Below are 22,359 nucleotides of genomic sequence, written 5' to 3' on the forward strand. Positions count from 1 at the left end.
TATTCACAACAGATAATTCAACCTGCTCTCGTGGGAGAGTGCAATGAATGTCTGATGATGTTAAAAAAACCCCCACAACTAATTCTTCCAACCAGTGAAGTCAATGTCAAAACCTTTTACTGACTTCAAAGGGAGCAGAACCTAGCCCCAAGCCAGAGGGCCCACATACAACTTCTCTTTAGTGGTTCTCACTTGCCTTTAGAGCTAAAACCCAGGCAAGCGTTTCTGTTTTGAGGAGCCCAGACTAATGCTGTATAGCAGAGTCAGGCTGCCAGGGCACATGCATTATTACAGCTCCGGTTGAAAGCAGGTCTGCTCTGCAGCCGTGGCACAGAGCATTGCCCCCAGGCTGAAGTAACGCAGCCTCAAGAGAGAGCCAAGGCAGATGTGCTGTCTAGTGAGTTTGGAGCTCAGGGCAGGTTAATTTGGCTAGGTTTGTCTAGCTTGGGGAAAAGGAGGCTGAGGGGCGACCTCATTGCTCTCCACAGCTTCCTGAGGAGGGGAAGTGGAGAGGGAGGTGCTGACCTCTTCTGCCTGGTATCCACTGACAGGACGTGTGGGAATGGTTCAAAGCTGCGCCAGGGGAGGTTTAGGCTGGACATTAGGAAGGATTTCTTTACCGAGAGGGTGGTCAAACACTGGAACAGGCTTCCTAGAGAGGTGGTCGATACCTCAAGCCTGTCAGTGTTTAAGAGGCATATTTGGACAATACCCTTAATAACATGCTTTAACTTTTGGTCAGCCCTGAACTGGTCAGGCAGTTGGACCAGATGATCGTTGTAGGTCCCTTCCAACTGAAATAGGCTATTCATTCTATTCTATTCTATTCTATTCTATTCTATTCTATTCTATTCTAATTTACTTTGCATCTAGGATAGATTTGCAGCCAGTGAGGGGGTTTGTGGAAAGGGTGCCACTGGCCACCCCAACATGGTTGTGCTGCTGGCCATCATCCCCGGTGGCAGTGCACCATAAGCATGATTTGGGGGCTGTGACCGTGTGCAGTAGATGTGGGATCTAGGAAAAGCCTTGCTTGGGGGCTGCCGCCGTTCTCCCCCCCCTCCGGCAGGGGAGGCGAGCGGAATGAGGGCTGGGCTATGCCCCGGCTCGTGCCACCGATCCCCTTCGGCTGCCGGTGCTGGGGACATGTGGCCTTGGGCACTGGGCAGAAACAGGGACACGGGGATGGTGCGAGGCGTCCTGGCAAGGTGGCAGAGGGGGAAGCGCGGGACAGGAGCGAGGCCAGCATCCTCCTCCCCTGCCCCGGGGGTATGTGCCTCCCAGGCTCGGGCCGGCTATCCCATCCCTGCCGCGCGGTGTTGCCGCCCGCAGCCTGTCGCCCCTCCACCGCCCCCCGCTTTCTCTCGGCGCTGCTGGTGCTTCGCCGCGCTTCACATCGCCCGGCCGTGGCCGCGCAACGCCCGTGGTCTCAAGCGCTGCGTGACAGCGCCGGGAGGACGCAGCAGCGGTGCAAAACGCTCCTGGAAACAGGAGCTGAGCTCCGCCTGCCCGGGCGCCCGTGCGCGGAGCCGCGGCACCCTCCCAGGGCACCCGCGGGCCCGGGTTTGGGTGGGAGAGGGGAAGACGAGGCGGCGCGAAGCGCGACGGGGCGCCGGGCTGGGCGGCAGCCGGGCGAGGAGCGCGGGCGAGGAGCGCGGGCGAGGAGCGCGGGCTCGCCCGCCGCCACCGCCGCCGCCGTCCCCCGCGGGCCGCCCGGCGGGTGTCGGGGCGGCGTCGCCCTCGCCCCCCGGCGGGTGCCGCCCCCGGCGCCGTGCGGCCGGCAGCGCGCCCAGCCGCGGCCCTGCCCACGCGTGCGGCGTGGGGCGTGGGGAGCGGCCGCAGGAGGAGAGGGGTTAAGTTATGTAAGCCCTCTCGGGGGTGGAGGCAGGGGCGCTGCCGGCGGAGCTGCGGCGGCTCAGGTTGATGCGGAGTGGGCGACGGCGGCCTGGCGCAGGCCCGCGGCGGAGGAAAAGCGGCTTATCCCCCTCCGGGTTGCCATGGAGACGGGCGGGCGGCGGCGGCGGCGGCGGGGCTGTCAGTGAGGCATCGCACCGGGCACCGGGGCGGCGGCGGCGGCGGCGGCGGAGGGGAGGCCGCGGCGGCGGCAGCGGCGGCGGCGGCGGCAGACATGGACTCGCACTGCGACTGTGCCGAGCCTCCGGCCGCCGAGCAGCCGTCGGGGAGGATTAACAAAACCGCCTTCAAGCTGTTCAAGAGGAGGAAGTCCGGGGGCACCATGCCCAGCATCTTCGGGGTGCGGAGCAAAGGCGGGGAGGGGAAGGGCGCCGGCAAAGCGGGGATGGTGCGGAGCCGGACGCACGACGGCTTGGCCGACGCCGTGCTGGAGAGCAGCAAGAAGGAGGAACCGGGCGGCGGCGACCCGCAGAGCAAGGAGGCGCAGGGCCGGCCGGCCGGCAGCCTCGGCGTCTCCCCCGGCAGCTCGGTGGCCAAGTCGCACAGCTTCTTCTCCCTGCTGAGGAAGAACGGCAGGCCGGAGAACGGCAAGGCGGAGAGCGCGGATCAGCGGGCTGGCGGCAGACAAAAGAAGGGGCTGAGAGGGATCTTCAGCAGCATGCGGTGGCACAAGAAGGACAAGAATGGCAAGGAGGAGAGGGGGGAGACCTCGGAGATCCCGCCCGGCCTCATCATGCCGGGGTCTTTGACTGCCAGCCTGGAGTGCATCAAGGAGGAGGCGCCGAAACCTTTGTCCGAAACTCCGGGCGGCGCGGGGGAGACCGGGCTGGAAGCGCCGCGGGAGAAGCGGGGCGGCGAGGCGCACGCCCCGGCCGAGGAGCCCGCAGCGGGAGGGGGGGAGTCGCGGGGCACCGGCCCCCCGCCCGGGGAGGACCCTGCCGCCGCTGGAAGGCGACCCGAGGAGCTCTGCCGCCAGCCACCGGACCCGGGCGCCGGAGAGGTTGGGACTGCGAAGGAGGCGGCCATAACAGGTGACATTCCAATAACGACTATCCCCCCTGTTGAACCTCACTGTGATAGCGGTCAAGAGACGGCAGCCGCCCCTGACCCTTCCTCTGTTGATCCACCCTCAGAGCAATCGATTGATCGTATTTGTTTGATGTTTGCTGACGTGACTTCACTGAAAAGCTTTGACTCTCTTACAGGCTGCGGAGATATTATTGCGGACCACGAGGAGGATGTGGGCAGCGGGAGTGGCGGCTGCGAGAAGAGCACCCCGGGGGCCGGCAAGCTGGGTGCCTCCAAGAAGCACCCCACCGTGCTGGCCTACCAGGGAGGAGGGGAGGAGATGGCCAGCCCGGACCAGGTGGACGACACCTACCTGCAGGAGTTCTGGGATATGCTGTCGCAGACAGAGGAGACCCGGACAGAAGGAGGAGGAGGAGGTGGAGGAGGGACAAAGAAGCTCGAGGGGTTGAAGGAGAACCGAGGTACCGAGGGGGCCCAGAACAGGGCGGCGGTGAAACGTGGTGGCCTCCACCAGATCCCCATTCACCTCAACCACAAAGAGGAGCAGAAGGCCAGGGAGAAGGAGCAGCACGAAGGAGTTCCGAACAGCGATGAGGGCTACTGGGATTCCACCACCCCTGGTCCTGAGGAAGATGGTTCCACGAGCATCCAGAAGGAGACCATTCCCAGGGACAGCTACAGTGGGGATGCTCTCTACGACCTCTACACCGAGCCAGATGAGAACCCGCCAGCAGGCCCTACGGATGAAGAGGTCACCTGCCTGCCACGCTCCAAGCCCATGTCTCCAATAACGACCACGTGCTCACTGAAAACACCCTCAAGCACAGTGAAGGACTCCAAGATACCCATCAGCATTAAACACCTTTCATCGCATCCCGCCAGCCATGGAACAGATGCCAGTAACAGCCATCACGTCGCACACCATCACCTGGCCAAAAGCGAGATGCACAGAACAAAAATCCCCGTCTCTAAAGTACTGGTACGCCGGATCAGTAACAGGGGCTTAGCGGGGACAACAGTGAAAGCTGCCACGTACCAGGACAGTGCCAAAAAGTAGTTGAATAAGAGGTGGAGACCAAGACGGACAGCAAGGTCAGTGTGTGAAAGTCTGCGTAGGAGACCACAGATAATGAATTAGTTTTGCATCACCTGAAGAAAGGCACCTAAAAGGCTTACTTCACTGTACTCCATGGGCCTGCACTTCTGAATCCCTTCTTCCTAGACTGTATGGCCGAATATAAAAAGTCGACTTCTTTTTGAGCACTTTTTTTTACATTTGTATCTTTTTTCTGCAGCACTAAACACTGGGGAGGTTCATTTTTACATGCCTTTTTGGAAGCAGGACTTGGATTATGAACCTAGATGAGCATCCTTCCTCATGCAAAGCAGTGCCATGAGTTCTTCAAGGGAACAGAGTTACAAAAGGAGCGACACGAGAGGTTCTCCAATACACTTATCTTTTAATCATTTCTGGGGGAGGAGTGGAGGGTGGGTGCCTGGCTCCGAAAATGGTGTTTGCTCTGCAAGTTGTTAGAAAAAATGCCAAGCAAAAAACAACCAACCTAACAGGTATTTTACCTGCTGTAGGAACGAGAGCGCTGCTCAGCAGCAGACTTGATTGACTTGTGTGCAGTAGCTAACTAAGGAGTTAGGTGGACTTGTCTAACAGGAAAACATATTTTTGTTTGTCTGTCTGGTTGGTTTTGATCCGGTCTAATGTAAATGGGTAACAGAGACACCTGACATAGGTTCAGCTGTTTACATCAATACTTGTCCAATAATGCATACAATCAGGTTCAGGGAACATTTTACTAAATGCCAATATATACACGCTGTTCACATTTATACAATAACTTGCTCGCCATGTGTAAATATATACATATTTTAGCAGATTTACTCAATGCTACAGATTTTTTATAAAAAAAAAAAAATCACCTGTCTGTATTATCTAGAGTTTAAGCAAGAGTTAGTTTTTATAGGTAGATAATTTTACAGTTCTAAAACGATAGAACTTTGTGTAAGTACCTTAAATTAGAGCAAAACTCTGTTTTGTATGGGCTCATGCATCCCCAGATAAGTAAGTCTGAAGTGCTGATTTTATTCCAGTGGCACGTTCCGTGTGTCAGAGCTGAGGGTCTGACAGCATTGCCACTGCAAACCTCTATTTTCAGGGGTTTAGACAAAGTTGCTCTGGGCTTAAACCTTACAGAGAAGGAACCCAGGAAAGAAACATGTTTTTTAATTATTATTTTTTAAAATATATAAAATTAGTTTTTGACTATTTAAAGAAGGTTTGGGTTCCCGTTGCTTTTTATTTTCATTCTTAATAATGTTAGAATAATTTTACTTTAAGAGAGAAAAAGAAATATGGTAAGCTAGTGGTACATAAAATGGTCTGATGAGCTTGGATCTTACAAGAAATGTATTAATGGCCAGGACATTTTTGAATAGTGGCTACTGTACGTGGGCATTGACAACATTTCAAAGAAATTTAATAGGGTTTTAATGTGCCTGAGGACATATTTTTATGATACACTGAAAAAGCTCCAAAAATCACTGAAGTCTAAAGGTAAATGTTATGTATTTACAAAATATTTTGGTATAAGTATTTAATCATCAGACCACAGTTAATATAAAATATATGCTCCAGTGTATCTGAATAATAATATACATTTTAAAAATATACATGTCTATATTATGCAGAGAATCCTAAATTCACATCACTGAAGCTAATGGGTCTGATCTTACATAGCAGTTGGTTTTATTGTCTCTTAAATGGAAAGAAAAAAAGGAAAATAAATATACAGAATATACATTTGAAGGATATTAAGGTTATAGATAAACCATAAAAAGCCAGGAAATACAATAATCAGAATTGTATATATGTATATGTGTGGTTCCCTGGGGAAATGACCTTATAGTCACAAGGGTAAAATTGGCATCTAGTTATGAAATTACTGCAAGATTGACTACCGAACTGCAACACCCCAGTGAATAGGGAGAAAGTGTTAGTTTTCCCGATCAGTCCCTGTTTTCATGGTTTGAGTAAGAACCTTAATACACTTCAAAGAAGATTATTTTATATGTTTTCTTTCTAACGTATATGTGTGTGGTTTTCTACATGCCTCCTCACACAGACGTGTTGTACATATGCATGTGTAGTCAGAACGCACCTCCTCCTCGCGTACATACACGCAGGTGAACGTGCACACCCGTGCACAGTCGCACCCAGGTGAACACGGCCGCGCGTGCACGCTCCCACACGCCAGCTGAGGGGATGTGCTGTAAATCTGTCTCCAAACACGCTGGCGGTGATTTCCTTTGCCTGAGAAAGGGATTTGCATTTGGCCTGACTCTGCTTGTGCATTTTGGAAAGTTCAAGCTGAAATACCCTCAAAAGGGTGAATGTACAGAGCATGGCATATTATCCTGGTCCTCAGCCTTAAACCTAACATTCCTTTTTCTGTTCTTTTGTTTTCATCTGACTGTAAGGGACACATCTTTCCTTGCATGACAACTCTGCAGAAAAATCATAATTCCCCATTTTGTTTTCAAGACAAATTGTGCAGAGAGATTCTATAGGGTACTGGAAGTTGAGAGGGAGGGAGGATGTGGTGAGCTTGGGGCAGTACCATAAAAACTGGAAGCACTGAGTACAGGCAGTAGGAGTGGTGCATCTTTAAAACCACTAGAAGACATCAGCTACCATCTCTACAGGACTTGTGTGTGGCAAAGTATTCATCATATGCATTTTGTTTGCATTGTGGCATGTCTGTATCGAGAAACCAATAGAGTGACACTAGACTAGCTCCCTGTCACGTAATGACTAACACGAATCGCCATTAAAATGCTTTGGCTTCCCTTCATTTTTCTCTCTCTCCTTTGTGTTCTGCCCCGTTTTTCCTCCGTCTTCTGCATGCTGGTGGCTTCCCTCTCGGTGCTAACCCCCGGTGCGGAGCGGGGAGCCCTGGGCTGGCAGCTGAGCAGGGTGGGAGGGCGGCCGTGCCGCCTGCTGCGGCCAGGTGCTCCCCAGTCGCGCTCCCAAGCTTTCTATCGCATACCCAAGTGTAAGTACATTTTGCAGATCTCTTGGCGGTTCGTTTGGCTTCTTGCTATGTACATAATTTAAGGACAATCATATCCTTAAAAGGAAAATGGGAAAGTAGCTTGTCGTAGGGCGTCAGTATTTTGAATCATTGCGACGTACTGATGTTGATTCAGGGTAATGGTTGTGTGAGAGGAAAAATACAATTTAATGCTGAAATTAACTTTGTATTTATAAGACTTGCTTTTGTCTTTAAGCCATCTATGTTTTTTATTTCGAAAGGAAATAGAAAATTTAATATTTACTAGGGCTTTCAATTTTCATAGAAATATATTTGTATAAGTCCACACAATGCCTAAAACAATCATTGGAAGGAGGTTCAAAGGCTTTCTTTAGACCTGTATTTAATTCCTGAAAGATCCCTGTAAAATACCGTGAGATGCCTGAGAACAAACAGTTAATGGTTTGCTGGATTTAAAGGCTGAGACGTGCGGAGGTAATAGTCCTGAGGCATTCTGTGGTGGTTTGCATTCTTATTTATGTTGCCCTGTTCAAGCATATATTTTCCTTGGCTTTGGTAGGTATCAGGGTAGAAATGGTGTTCTGAGTCCCAAAGATAACATTCCCAATGCTGTCGTTGTTTTGATTTTCTTAAAGAATACTTGTCTTTATTTGTTTTATTTGTTGTTTTGTGGTCTGAATGATGCTTCGTAATTATCAGCTTGTATGTCATTCATAAAGGATTTTATAGATCAGGACTTGGCATTTAGTTATATGTACTCTTTGCACCTTCAGGTCACTACTGGTAATTTTTGTATGTTCTTAGGATATTTCTATATATTGTGTAATGTTTTATAGCTAGCTACAGTGATTTCAGTGGTACACATTCCTGTCCTATATATCAGCACAAAAGATTTCCTTTCAGTTGCATGAAATGATGTTTTTGTGGACTTCTTTTGTCATGATAGAAGTTAAGTTTCCTGTACTGTATGTGTGGCCTGCAACAGACATAAAGGGTCTTATTTTCCCTGTAGTGCATATGCATTTTGCTCTTGCCAGTAATAGGACTCAAACACACGTAACAGATTTCAGAAGAAATTCCATGACTAGAATAAGAAAAATCTATGTTCAGTCTTATTCCATCAATCACCAGCATTTTCTTCATCCACTGTGAATATCCTCACCGCCATTCAGGGTAGTAGAGGGCTGAATTTTAAAAATTCCATGCATAGACATACACTATGAAAATTAATTCACTGATTATTTTTTAATGAGTCTTACTAAATTATTTATCTAAGCTAAGTGAATATTGCACCAAAGTCTTCAAAACGTCTGATACAGATGGCATTTTCGGTAAGATGCTATAAGTGCAGATGAGCCAAATTAACAGGCTTTGCTTAGCAAAGCAAAACCTAGTTGTTTCTTAAATTTGTAGTACTGACTGAGCTTGCAGATCAAAGGGAGCCATTGATTCCGCTCCATGGCCGTGCTCAGAGGTTTTTGTTTCCTGCTCTAATGGACTACTTTCAGAAAGGGCTTTTCAGCAAGATAATGGTATGAAAGAGACAGTTCACAGTAACAATAGCCACTTCCAAGGCAGATGGTTATCTAACAGCCATAACGGCGGGGGGGGGGGGACGACACCACGACGACGACGACGGGGGACACGGACGCTGAGCAAGGTGGCCTGAAAATGTATTTTCATAGTTATTGATATGAAAGGCTGAGGCTTCTGTCTTGGCAAAACAAATTGACACCGACTCAAAAGACGCTGCAGAAATGAGTCTTGGCAGAGTTTACACGTGACAGCTTCTGCAGGGTTTTATTATTTATTTATGTTGGCTTTTCCTTTTTTGTTGTTGGTTTTGCTCTGTTGATGTTTTCATTAGGATGACATAACCCCACGTGTCCAGGCAGAATTGCACAGCAACCCACTCTTCTGAGATTCAATGCAGAGAATACACTGTCAGTTGTCTTCAGTGGCCTGGGACTGGTCCCCGCAGAACATCCCTCCCTTCCATTGAGGGATGGCAGGGACGGGATGATGAGATTCCCTTGTCATGAGTCCACGTGCTGTTTACTGTGAGCTGGGGGTATCTGAATCTGTCTCGCTGTTTGTGTTCAAGGGACAGTTTATTTTTAATCGGACTCAGAAATTTTTTAGCTCATCATTAGCTCACATCTTGTCTTCCCTGTGAGCATCTCAGCTGGGAATGGTCAGCATTGATTTGGTGTTTCCTAGGTCCATTTCTGGTAGAGAGAAATGGAAGAACTTGCCATACACAAAGGAATAAGAGCTATAACCACTCAAGCCACATCTTGGGGACCTTTACTCCTGCAAAAGCAGGTTGTTAAAGCTCTCCCTGCCTTAGAGGGCTTCTCCATCCAAAACAGTGAGTACTATTGCCTGGGACCACCTTTTTTTTCCCACTGTCTCTTGTTCCCTCTCAGCCATACTGCAGTAGCTTGGGAAACTGAGATTTTTGACCTAGCCATCCAGCGCTAGAAAAGAAGAGCTGCTGCCACTGTGTTCTTCAAGGGGGCTCTGCTCCTACTTCTTGGTCTGGAAAAAATTAATTCACCTTCAGAACAAGCTGCAAAGATATTTAAAATGGAGATATCTACTGTGTGATCTCATACACGTGGTGAGGATGTTAAGTGATATTTTGCATAGAGTCAATATATCCCTCCGCTTTCCTGTTGTGGACCATTTAGCAAATCTAGCAGGGAAGCATGTCACTCTTGTGGGAAAGCCCAAAGCTGTTTGTTATGGAGAGTGTGCCCAGATTATCTTTGGTAAGAACTGCTTTTCTTTTTCCTGTCTGTACATATTTAAGTAAATAGAAGCAAAGTTGTAGTGGAGAGAGGAAAAGGTTACGTACTTCCCAGGGCAGGGAGTTTAAACTGCTAGGCTGAAGTAGCAATGGCTAATACAAGAAGATTGCTTTGTCTACTTTAACATCACATCCAAGCAATGCTCTGCAATAGAAGCTAATCCAGCTGTGGCCACAAAGTTAGAAAACTGGCATTTGCCAACATGACAATCTCTTTCCAAGGTCCAGTTCTGCTGTGGCAAAGCTTCCACTGACTCCAATAAGAACTGGAGAAGGTCCTTAATCACTTAATCTTAACGAAATAGGAAGTGTTTCTTAAATAAGTCTTCCCTTTTTTTAAAGATGAACATTATTCAGGTGATTGTGCAGTCTTTTATATTACTGTAGCAGTATTTTCACTGATCTGAATGCAAAACATGACTTTCCATTGTTTTTCCATCTTAACAAGCAGCCACTCCTGCACATAACTCCAGTGCTCAGCATGTTTAAATTACAGCTAACACAATCACCGCCTTCCTTAATTTAACTTGTGATGGCAAAAACAGGACCAGATCCTTTCCAGAGCACTAAAACCCCTGCTTATTGTGTCATTGTTCTTGGGTTTTTTTGATGTGGTAACTAATGATGCCTCCCTTTAATTATTTCACAGCCACGTCTTAAATCTGTTTTTAGGGAGAACGGTATGTAGGGACTGAATGGTAAGAACTTTAACAGATTTTTATTATTTTGGATGATGTTGCATCAAAACAGTTGCTATTTCAGTACCAGGTTGTTTCCATGGGCTTTTTATGCAGATACATTGGAAGCTTTGAACATAATGTGCTCGTAAAAGAAAATTGGCTACATCTGCTTTGAATTAAGCCTGATCTTAAAATGTAAAAGCTACACATCTGGTGATGTTTCTTGGTTAATGGCAGCAATGGGGAAGGTCTGCCCCAACTCACCTGCACCCCGCAAACTGGGGGAGCAAGGCACTGTCTCCGGGAGAATTTGCTGTCTGGCCCTGCCGTGTGGTCCCAGCAGAGGGGTGCGGGGTGTCACCATGTGGAGGTGTCTGCCGGATTAGACAGCAGCAGGAAAAGCCAGGGTGGCTGTGCTGGGGTGAGAGATGGGATAAAAGCAAGGGCTGGACCTCTGGTCCTTGTGGAAAAAGAGACTTAAACATATGCTTATAAAATCTGGCTCCCTTTTTTCTTGCGCCAATGCTAGCATTGCTGTGTTACACTGAGTTAGGAGCCAGAGTGAGTGAGTGCCATGGTCTGGGTGTGCTGAGGCTGGTGCTGCTGCCAGTGGCCTTCCTTTCTGAAGGCAGTTTTAGCACAGGCACTTCCACAAATCCCCTGTAGCCCAGCACCGACCCGTGGCATCTCACTGCTCTTCCCTCCTCATCTTGTTGGAGGTATGCGAAGACCCAAGCCCTTGGCAGGGTGGTGAGCGCTGGCTGCACCCTTGCAGCCCAAGGGCAAGTGGGGAGGGAGCGCAAGAAAACACCGTGCAGCAGCACCACCAAGTCCTAGGTAGAGTGCAAGTAACTTTCTGCAGCACGTGGCATGCTAAAAGCAATGTTATCCTGCTTTTCAAAAGAGGGAGCCGTTGTCTAAAAGCTGTTGTCTAAAGCTGTTGTCTTTGTGTAAAATTGAAGTAAATCCTCTGCTGTGGGACAGATCGCAACAGCTGGACAATATCTCAGTCCACCAGTATTCCCTCTGAAAACAGTGGATCTATTAGCAGTGTCGATTGTTGTCAAGATCGAGTGAAGATCCCGTATTTGGCCTGATCTGAATCTTCCTTGCTATGTTTGTCAGCAGAGTCTGTCTCAGAAAAGCTCTAGTGTTGAGGCTTGTGGCCCTGTTGAAATGGGGGATGAGGTATGAATGTGGTTGGTGGAAAATACAGATTCAGTAAGTCCAGAAAACACAGGATGGCTTCAGTCTTTTATCACAGCCCAACTCTGCTTAAATATCATGGTTGCCTGAGGAAAACATAGCAGGGACTGCTCCACGCTGCATCTGACAAACCGATGTTCCCGGGGGTTTTTTTAAGTGCTGAAAGGGACAGATGTGTCCTGTTAGAAGTCACTTAATCTGTTTCTATAAGATGTGTTATAGCTGATAGATCACTGTTAATTACAATTTTCCCTCGTATTTTTTGTGTCAGCCACCTCCAGTAAGGTAGCATATGACCTGGTCGAGATAATGAGCGAGTAAAGCCAGAACTCCCTGCTCTTCTTATCTAAATGGTTTGCTAATAATCTGGCCAGTCTGTGTACACCAACTTTTCCTGAGTGAAAGCTCAAAACACTCCGGGGGGTGTTTTTGTAACAGACTTTTAGACATACTCTGCTCCTTTCCACCTCTACAAACTTCAATGAGTATGTGTCTCCTTGAATCACTGTATTCTTACCGTATTTACAACCTAACTGATAGCAATAGATGTCTTTCTTCCCTGGCAGTTCACAAGAATATACTAATCAGTGTTTATTATATTTTTAATTCTGTAAATATTTATTTTGGTACTCTGTGTATTTATTGGCACTGATTCTGGTGTTTGCTTATGTGTCATTGTAAATGTTGATGGTTTCAATAGTCTTGCTTCTAATGAATGTAAGGAACTCAGACTAACTGCACTTTTCTTCCATTCAAAAATCTTACAGTGAAAAATATTCCCACTGTCATATTATGTGTTATAATGAATACAGTTAATAAAATCAGTTGTCACTTTTCATTGATGAACGTGAAGGTTACTTTTTGATGTTCAAGCTAGAGATAGAGCCAAGCTGTTCAGTGCACTGGAAAATACTAGGCTTTTGAAAGCAAGACATTAGGGAATTATGTCCCCAAAATAGCATAAAAGAGAATACTTGGGCATGTGTGCACTTTCATTTTTATGTAGAAATGCCTTTAGCAGTTTTACTAATAACATCATAGAACAACTAGACTAAATCCGTTACTTAGGAGAGGGCTTTCATAAATGAGTGAGTTTTGGTCTTCTGGTCTTCTGTTTCATCAGCATGTTCTCCCCCTGCCTTTAAACCACTTAGACAATGGAAATGGACTGAGTTTCATTCTGTTTTTCAAATCAGCTTTGCTTGCTGCTTCTCCTGGTCAGGAAGCCAGAGGGAAGCTGGTTCTCTTGGCACGAATCGACTTTGGAGTTGCAGTTCTGGTGTGACAGCTCGAAAATGCAGTCTGCTGTAAGCTTCATTTCCCACCTTTAAAACTCAGACTTGACTGCTATGACTATGAAGTGACATTATTAGAACCTCTGGTTTGCAACTTTCTCTAAATTTCTTGCATTTAGAAGATGCATAAAGCATTTGCATCAATCTAGTTTTAATCCTTAAGTTTATTTACTTCACTTAGCTAAGTAGCACTGCCTGGCTAAGGGTTCAGGGAGCCTCCCATGTTACTATTTGTCCATGGAAGATACTGAACCAGCCACAATAAGAACTGGAATAAAATCTGCTCAAAAGTTTTCAAGGAACAACAAAGCAAAAGGTATGAAAAGCTCATTATGCAAGTAAGGAGCAGGACATGGTGACACAGTATAAATTGATCCTGTGTTCACAGAAGCATAAGTGCTCTTTCCAGTAGCTGGAATGAGGCTGAAGAAATGTTTTCCCAGTGATTTAATGGGAAATTCAATCACTGTATATAAATGCCTGAATCTAAAGCAATTTTATATTCAGGCCTTCTCAGTCTATGTCCCCTATTGCACGTTCATGTCTTTTATCCTATGCATCTGGAAGTAAAAGAGTTGCGGTTTAAATTATTCCCTGCTGCAGAAGATTGCCTAGTGATTACCTTGCTTGTGTCCAAGTATAGCTACTGGGATTTTGGGGGGGCAAAAGGGTTGCAATGAAGTGCAGGGCAAAAGTACAGCAACCTCATGAATCTTGATAACTGCATATCTGTGTGATGCAGCTGTTAACACCTTCCACAAAACCAGACCACAGTAGCCTGGTGCATCCACTGTGACAGAAAAAATTGAAAAGTCTCCTGAAACCAGGAGACTTGGCCCAAATATTCTTTTTGAAATCAAGATGAAGAGGCTGAGTTGCTAATACTGAAAGTCCCATCCCAATTAAAACCAAGATCAGTCATTCCCGACAGTACATCTCTATGATTTTCGTGGCCACCTTACTGGAAAAGTGTTTGCAATGGGAGTGATGACCTGGAAATTTCCCTGTGACCTGTTCATTGAAGATGAATGCTCCATCCATTTTGCAAATCTATCAGGCAAGAAAGAGAATATTCTTGACTCCTAATAGCTGGTAAGGAATATTGGCAAGACTAATGGACCAGTCAACTGACTGTGAGTGAGTACTAGTCTCATTTTAAATCCTCTCCCTTGAATCATTGTATTTTTCCTTTTCAAAGTGATTGCACAGAAGTTATTTACTAGGAGCTCACATTGAGCAGACGCCTCTCCTACCTACCACGTTGCACATCTGCTTCCAATTAAAACCATTCCATGGTGCCCTGAGGGGGATGGGAAGGAGGCTCAAAGGTTCTGCAAAGGGTTATTTCAGCGGCCATAGATGCCACTGTGGCAGCTGAGGACTAAGAACCTGCTTCGTCTCTAGTGACACATCACTCCTTTTGCTCTGCAAAGGCCCTTAGCACTTGGCTCAGATATTTAGTTAGACCCTGGGAACAGGAGGTTTCTTCTTCTGACTAATGAAGGAGACTTGTCCTTGACGAATATGTGCATTTTTTCCAGCTTAAGGAAAATGAATATGTTTTAAAAGATATAGATGGAGTCCTATAGCTACTATTCTAAATAGAACAAGACAAGCACAAGGAGTCTGTTGAAGTACAACTCCCCACAGCTACTCCAAAAACTAACAAACAACCCAAGCTGATGCTGCGTCCTTATGCAAAGACCCTTCACAAAGTGGCTCTACGCAGCACTCCGCCTGCGTATAGTGAATCCCAGGTGAGATGACCTAGAGCCAAGGGTTGCCACCAGAGTGGAGGGAGGGCTTGTGCCTTCCGACAAAGTGCTGGTCCGGACCAGGGAGGCCTGAGTCCCTCTTCCACCGCTTCCTTTCCAGGCAGTTGTGACCTGATTTACGGAAGGCTGCAGGTACCACATTTTAAAGTCTGATCCACAAAATCAGCTGCACCTAGCTGTGGTGTTTTTCAGAACTTGTGATCTGAGGGTTTATGATAAAATTTCACTATCACTTAAGCACCTGCACTAGGCAGGCTCAAAAGCGTCACATGGCTGGGTCTGCTCTTCCATGCATCATGGTGGGAGTCACAGACAGGCCCTTTCTCCAGCCGCATCAGCCTTCTCTGTTGGTGTGACTTGAAATTCATAAGTCCCTTGGGCAGAGGAGAGACTTGAGTAAAGATCCTCTGGGTGAAGGTCCTGAATGAGCAGAGGTTGACCGGGTAGAAGTGCGGCAGCATCATGGAGGTGGTGGGAGAGGTTGAGGCAGCTAAATATAGGGCAGTCAGAAGCCTTGTGGGCAGCAGTGTCCTCTCCTGCTTCACAGGGAGATGGTTGCCTCCAGGGCACCTATGTGGCTCAAGGTGCTTCAAGAACATACTCAGATGTAGGCTACGACACCGTGGGAACAAATGGTGCTGAGCTCCTTGCATGGAGCTGGGGACATGCAGGGCGACATGCAGACTGCAAAGTAAACAGAATTCCTATGACCAAACAGTATCTTAAGGACAGAAATTATGCCAAATCTCTATGTCATGTAAAGCAAGTCTGTTCCATTCCTGCCCAGCTCCATTTGTTAATCTGTGAAGATGAAAACACAACCTAATTTTGCAACAAAATAGGTTTGAATAAAGAGCATAAATGTGTCTTAGTAAAAATGAGTAGTGAAAAACCTGTTCTTGATTTTGGCTGTGAAGATACTGGCCACAATCTAAAGTGGACATGAAAAAAACCATCTGTTCTACTAAAATGATGTAGAGGATCCGAAAAATGGTAACAAAAATCAAATGGATTCTTCTGAGTATTTCTTAAGGAAAAATAAAGACAAATAAGAATTCAACTAGTCTTGGTCTATCTTTACAGTAGGGATATGTTACATCTACATCTGTCTTTCTCTGAGTTTCTACCCTTCACATTCTGCACTAATAGATTTTGTTTACTGACAGATAACAAATTGTACAAAAATGCAGCACTTACAGTGAAAAAATCAGTCCTGCTACTCTTTTGCTTATAGGTGTCTTTTTTTTTTTCCCCTGTGTTAACAAATTAAGCTTTTGATCCTTCCAATTAGACCATATCCAGTCATTATCATGCCACATTTAGGGTCTGATTACGCAGCCACTGTGTCTGAACAGCTTCTTTCAAATCAGTAAAAAATGCTCATATGCAGGAACTGCAGAAATGGTGCTTGCATCCTTTGCAGAGCTGCCTATTGCTGCTTTCTCAGGGGCTTAGAATATTTATGTCTATCATCACTACCTGATGTTGAATTTGCCTGTATTTTTTTTTCCTAGAGTCTGATAGAAAACCCCATAAATCTGCAAGTTTTATAAAAAAACAGTTGGACCAGATTACACGGTTAAGTTAGCTTGTCTATGCTGGATCTTAATTCTCTCTCAAGATGTAACATGTATTCAGACCGATTTAAAATAAATGACTGTATCAGAAAACAAAACAGACATCAGAGCACAAGCATAAAGGCAAATGTCAGCCCCTGGCTCTGAAACAACCGGGACCCTCAATCCGAGCTATGAAACCTTACATTTCTGCCTCAGCGCAGGCAAACATGCAGCACTATTTATAGCACAGCCTTTTTACTACCCTTCTGTTAGAATAGGCTTCATCGGAGGATTTACATGACTAACCAAAAGCAAAAGCCTTTTGTACTTTGTTTCCATAAGAGAAGGCCAGTGTGAAGCTGGTGTTCCCTGGGATGAATTACAGAAACTATCAGTTACTAGAAAACCAGTTACTAATTCAAAGGCATCTGTTACCATGGCATAGGTCTCCTCTTCCCTCTCCATGCCCCAGATTTAGCATCAATGATGGGAGCTTAGTGAAAGCTCAAAAAGAACGGTTCTTACCTCTGAAAAATAAAATGCATAGTCAAGGAAGACCACATGTTTTCATGGCAACTAAGGAGTAAAGAGTTAAGACCTAGGAGATGGCTCTGAACCAATAAACAGCACAAAAGACTCCTATTAGCAAATCAAGAGCCCAGTGTGCTCTCATTTCCCCCCTTGTATCTTCAATTAAACCCTTTGGGCCACAAAGTTACTGTTGGTGCCAAGGACAACAATCAGCATGAGGTGATTATTTTAGATTCTGCTACATACCCTGAAGTCTCATGAAAATGAAAACCAACCCTCCCGTCACCCTCTGATCCGATTTCCAGGGCAGGGCAGGCCCACCATATAGTCCCCATCCTTTCATCTCGCTGTGCCAGCTGCAAGCACCCAGGCTTTCCCCTGAGATGCCACTTTCTCACAGATACCTGCCTCTTCCTGCCTTCCAGATGGCAGCAGGCTTCTTAACAAGCTCCCTGATTTCTCTTTCCCCCTTGGGTTTTCATTTCAATGTTATCTTGTCACATCTGTTTTTCTCCAGTCAGATGATGTGCAGGAGCACGAGATGTAATGCTTCTTCAAGAGGTTACCAACTTGCAGCTACCGTGGCCGTTTCAGACCCCGCTGCTGCCGAAGGATCACTAATGCTCTGGTCTGCCAGTGACAGCCCCTGCCCCAGCTGCTGAGCAGAGGTAAGGACCACGTTGTTGAGGTTTGCAGGCTGCTTGTTTCCTTGTCTTGTTCTGCATCACTGAACTTACTCTTTCCTCTCTAGGGCTTTTCTGCAGGGCTTCTTGAGGCTCCCCAGTGCTGTTACGGGGCTGTTTAACATGGCTCGGGAAGGAAGAGAACGGCTGCAGAACAGGGCAGGGAATCGGAGTCAGGCTGTGATACCCTTTCACACATGTCCTCTGTGACCTTCAGTGCAAAACTCCACTTCTTTTCTTCTTCCACCTCTAAATGGGGATTGTGATCCTCCTACAGGAAAGGTTTAATGTGGCCAAATCCTTCAAATTTCACCCCATTGCCTGTGAAGCGATTTGAGACCTGGGTAGGGCCATGGTGCAACAGCAGCACTCTCCCATTCCCCGCATCCTGCCCAGATTCCCCAGGTGCAGATGTGGCCATAACCTGAATGAGAAGAGGGGAAGAAAAAACTCTCTTTCCTGTATTTTTTCCATGGGATGGCAGTAGTAAGTTCCCAGGGTGAGGATTTGGATGAAGAGGGGCCATGGAGCTGCTTTCCTTCCCCCTGGCTGTGGTGCTGGTGCCCCTGGAGCTCTGCAAATGTGGGATTAAAGAGCTGGAGAGGAAGGGTGTCAAGGGCAATGGGCAGCACCATGGAGCAGCAGGAGCGGGGTGTTATAGTCCTTCCTCAGCTGAAGCTCCACAGTGGGGACCCTTCACCTGCCAGGAGCAGGAGAAGGAGAGATGTGGGGGTTAAAACATCTTGAGCCTCTTGATATATCTGTCCTTAGACCTGGCTACAGATGCTCTTGTCTCCAGCTGGCCTTTCTGCTGTGTCCTGCACAGCTTTGACCTGCTCATGGCCACAGACTCTCCACTTCCATGAAACTAATTGAAGAAACACCAGAGTAGGAAGTAATACCAGTCATAAAGGGATGGTCTGCTGCCTCCCTCGCTTCCAGTTTTCCACTAGGGATGGCAGCAGTAGTTATTCATTGCTCCCACCACGCAGCCAGAAGGCAGCTGTCCTTGGGATTTGATGAGCCAGGCGTTGAGCCTCGCAGAGTGATGTGGTGCCATGGCTCTGGAAAAGGACAATGTAGGAACTGATATATTGGTTGAACTGGTGACCCACCTGATCAAGCAGTCCATTGCTGTCCACAGATACCAGCAGAGGAGATATTGTATAAATACACATGAAGACGCTACTGTGGATAATTATGCAGTGTCTGTTTAGCAGAAGAGGTACCTTTGTAACTTCAGGTAGTGATTTGTCTCTGTTTTGATGAAAATTGTTTGTATCACTTGTTACCACAGAGGAAATGATTCCCACTTGCATAAATATTCACTTTCGGTGACTGTTTCGAGGTTCTTTGCTTCAGTAATATCCTGTGGCTATGAGTTCCACACATTCATTATGCTTCACTAAAAGAGAGAAAGAAAAAAAACACCTTATGAGATGTAATTTTAGGTGCTAGGTAATCAATTTTTAATTGGGGAGGCTCAAAAGGAAAGAAAGGTAAGAGAAGGAGAACATCCCGATGAGGTGTGTTATATTGCCATGAGGTTGTTTGAAATGGCCTTGTTACTCACGCATGACTCATGCATTTACGAAGAAAAAAGTCAAATTTTTTAAGGGGTATTGGTCTGGAGACAAAAGGGATCTCCAGTCCTTCAGCCAGCAGGCCAGGACTGGGGAGGATGCCGACCCGACACAGCTTCCCTCCTGCGCTGGGCAGAGCCGGCTGGGCTGTGCCGTGCTGCCCTGGCTTTCGCCTTCCTGCCCAGCAGGCAGCAGGAGTGCAGCGTTATGAAATGGAGATACTGGGAAACCTAATTCAGAAAGCGTTTGTTGCCAAATCACGTGGTGCTTCATTCTCTGATAGTTTTTAACCAGGTCCTGGCTGGGTTTATTCTCCTCCTGCATTTCTAGGGTCAGCGTTTGAGAGCTGGGTGCTGCCATGGCTGGGGTGTCAAGCAGCTGCCTCTGGCAGCATCTCAGCAGGGGAAAGCTGCTGCCTCAGCTCTCTGGTAAATCGGCCCACACCAAGGTCTGCTCATAAGATGTTATAACCCATGGGAGACATGTTAGTTAATTTAACAAGGTTTTGCTGTGGGCTCTATTTCAGTGACCGGTTTTGGTCCCAGAGCAGCGTCCGGAGGGCTCCTCAGCCCAGTCTGTATCTACCATCTCGGCGAGACCTCCTCTTGGGTCTCCTTGGGCTGTCCCTTACAGAGACACAGAATCACAGAGGGGTTGAGGTGGGAACGGACCTCTGGAAGTCACCTGCTCCAACCCCTCTGCTCAAGCAGAACTACCTACAGCTGCTTGCCCAGGACCATGTCCAGACGGCTTTTGAATATCTCCAAGGATGGAGACTCCACCACCTCTCTGGGCAACCTGTGCCAGCACTTTCTACTGTGAGTGCTTGCTCACACTCACAGTAGAAAAATGTTTCCTGGTGTTCAGACGGAACCTCCTGTGTTTCGGTTTGTGCCCATTTGCCTCTGGTCCTGTCACTGGGCACCACTGGGAAGACTCTGGCTCCATCCTCTTTCCACCCTCCCTCCGGGTATTTATATACATTGACGAGATCCCCCTGAGCCTTCTCTTCTCCAGACTAAAGAGAGACAAGAGAGATACTTTCTAGAAGAAGTGTCACAGGTCACAGCACTGCCAGAACCACACTGGAGAAACGTGCTAGGGTTGAGCACTGTCCCTGCTCAGCCCCACACCATGCTTTGCCCCGCAGCAGGCATGCATGCATGCCTGCCTGGAGGCTGGTGAACACGGAGAGCTTTTGGGACCATGTGCTGTCCCAACAGGGAGAGAAGGGACACACAAGCCCTCGTGTTGTGTGCAGTGGTTCAAGGCTGGGATGCGATGGAGGGGTGGTGGGATGGGTGGAAAGATTTATTTCTAAGCAGCAGCACCAGCTTGTTCTGCCACAAACTGGTGTATAATGGCCCGGATGAGCTCCATGCACCTCCTCACAGCAGGTACAGTGAAGCTGCTGCTGCTGGCAGTACACGTGAACGCTGCTGCTTTTCCCCAAGCCCCAGCTCACCCTTCTTTTTCCTGTAAGATACTCCCACGAAGAGATCGTTTCTTTTATGAAAAGTGAAGCACCAGCCCAGCAAGCTCTGACTGTGAAGAGCAAATAATTTATTTAGGATGTCTTTGTACTCTGCTGAGGACCCCCCGCTGGATGAGAGTGTCTCCTGGCTGGTGCTGTGCCGGAGCCACCGCTCCCACGGCTTTACAGCACCAATAGACCGGACAGAAGGCATGGGCATCTGGGGAAACTGCGTCTGCCCTGAGAAAAGGTATTCAAGTGCAAAAGGCACTTGCAGGACCAAAGGACACCTGTGTTTTAGTCCTCCCTCTCCCACTCACCTGCTGCCTGCCTGCATGTGAACCAGCCCACCTCCTTGCTGGACGTTTGCACCGCGCAAATGTCACTTGGTCAAGTATCTTCTGCTCCAGCTGTTCAAGCATGGGTGCAGGAGAGGAGCCCAGTTTGTGGCTGCTGTTTCTGTCCAAGCCTGCACTGGCTTCAAGGACCGTCCTCCCCTATGGCTTGAAGGTCTGGAAGAGCTGATGCAAATTAGCTCCACAATACTCTTTGGGGGGAGAGCTCCATCAGCAACATGTGTGATAACTTCCTACCTCTTATCTTCCTGCTGCAGCTATTATGAGACCCTCCGGTGTGGTTTTAAGAGCCTACTTCCACTGAGGACCTACCACCCGTGGAAGGGCTTGCATGCTGCCGAGGTGCTCTGGCTGTCATTAGGCTCTGACCCTGCTCTTGACGGTGGATGAGAGCTTCACAAGTCATTTAGGCTGGGAGAGGATCAGATCTCTGCAGAGGGTTTTCAAACCCCTCCGGTGTTAGAAAAGCTACAGTGCTTACAAGGCACAACTTCAACTTCTGTACAATTTATAATTTCCTTTAATTGCTTAAAGCGCTCTAATTTTTACACCGTTGTGAAAGGATCTTTGTTTACAATGATTGCAGAGAGTAATATTTCTAGCATGGGTAACCATGGCAATGAATAATTCTATTCTCAGGAACTGTGCCAGCTGCACTAATGCCTTATAGTAGCACTCAAGCAGTTTGCTAATGAGAGACTTCTCGTTTATTGTAGGAGGACATTTTCCTGTGTCCACGCATTAGCCTGTAGTTTCTTAGAAGCACGTTCTTTATCAGTAATACGTGGAGGAAAAAAACAAAGCAAACCAAGCAAATCTCAGTTACAGCTCCTCTTGCACATAAGGTTTTCCTGTTTTTTTTCTTGGGGACTGCATTGTAAGATACATTATTTAAGGAAACTTAGGGTACGCAATAGTCTGTTTTGTTTTTACTACCACCTTCTAAAATAAGGATGAGCTTAGGATGCTCTAGAGCAGCTGTTTCTTACACAAAAAGACACCACCCTGTAAACTGATCTAGTCAAAGATATGCGGCTTTTATCACTAGAGGAAGGACTTTAACTATTTTAAAAGATTAGTTTTATAAAGAATTGTATTTGAATAAAGAATAATTTAAAAACTTATTACTTTATAAAATATATATTACAGCTTGGAGTCAAATTACTTCAACACCAAAGCATTGAAATTGATTAAAATATTGTTCTCATCTATGTATGAACATGATTACTATATTTGTTAAAAATTATATAAAATAAGCAAAATATGTATTTTTACATAGTTCATGATTTAAATTCAATTTAAATTATTTTAACAGTAAATGTTCCAAATGGAATACTTTTTTAGCTTATAAGATTTAGGGTATGTTCAGTAGAAACCCTTAAGGGATAGCTAAAC

The 22,359-nt window shown here is 46.8% G+C and overlaps 1 protein-coding gene across 2 annotated transcripts; it reads left to right on the forward strand.

The window, feature by feature from the left end:
- Nucleotides 1–2,128: 2,128 nt before the first annotated feature.
- AMER2 (APC membrane recruitment protein 2) lies at nucleotides 2,129–4,896 on the forward strand. 2 transcript variants are annotated; one of them, XM_072854886.1, is made up of 2 exons: nucleotides 2,129–4,035; nucleotides 4,239–4,896. In XM_072854886.1, the coding sequence occupies exon 1, from the start codon at nucleotides 2,129–2,131 to the stop codon at nucleotides 3,998–4,000; it is 1,872 nt and encodes a 623-aa protein (XP_072710987.1). In that variant the 3' UTR covers nucleotides 4,001–4,035; nucleotides 4,239–4,896. The 2 variants fall into 2 exon arrangements, with proteins under 2 accessions (XP_072710987.1, XP_072710995.1); XM_072854894.1 differs by having other exon boundaries at nucleotides 2,129–2,945; nucleotides 3,120–4,896.
- The last annotated feature ends 17,463 nt before the right edge of the window (nucleotides 4,897–22,359 follow it).

This window comes from Ciconia boyciana, chromosome 1, assembly GCF_034638445.1.
Source record: "Ciconia boyciana chromosome 1, ASM3463844v1, whole genome shotgun sequence".
Taxonomy (NCBI): domain Eukaryota; kingdom Metazoa; phylum Chordata; class Aves; order Ciconiiformes; family Ciconiidae; genus Ciconia; species Ciconia boyciana.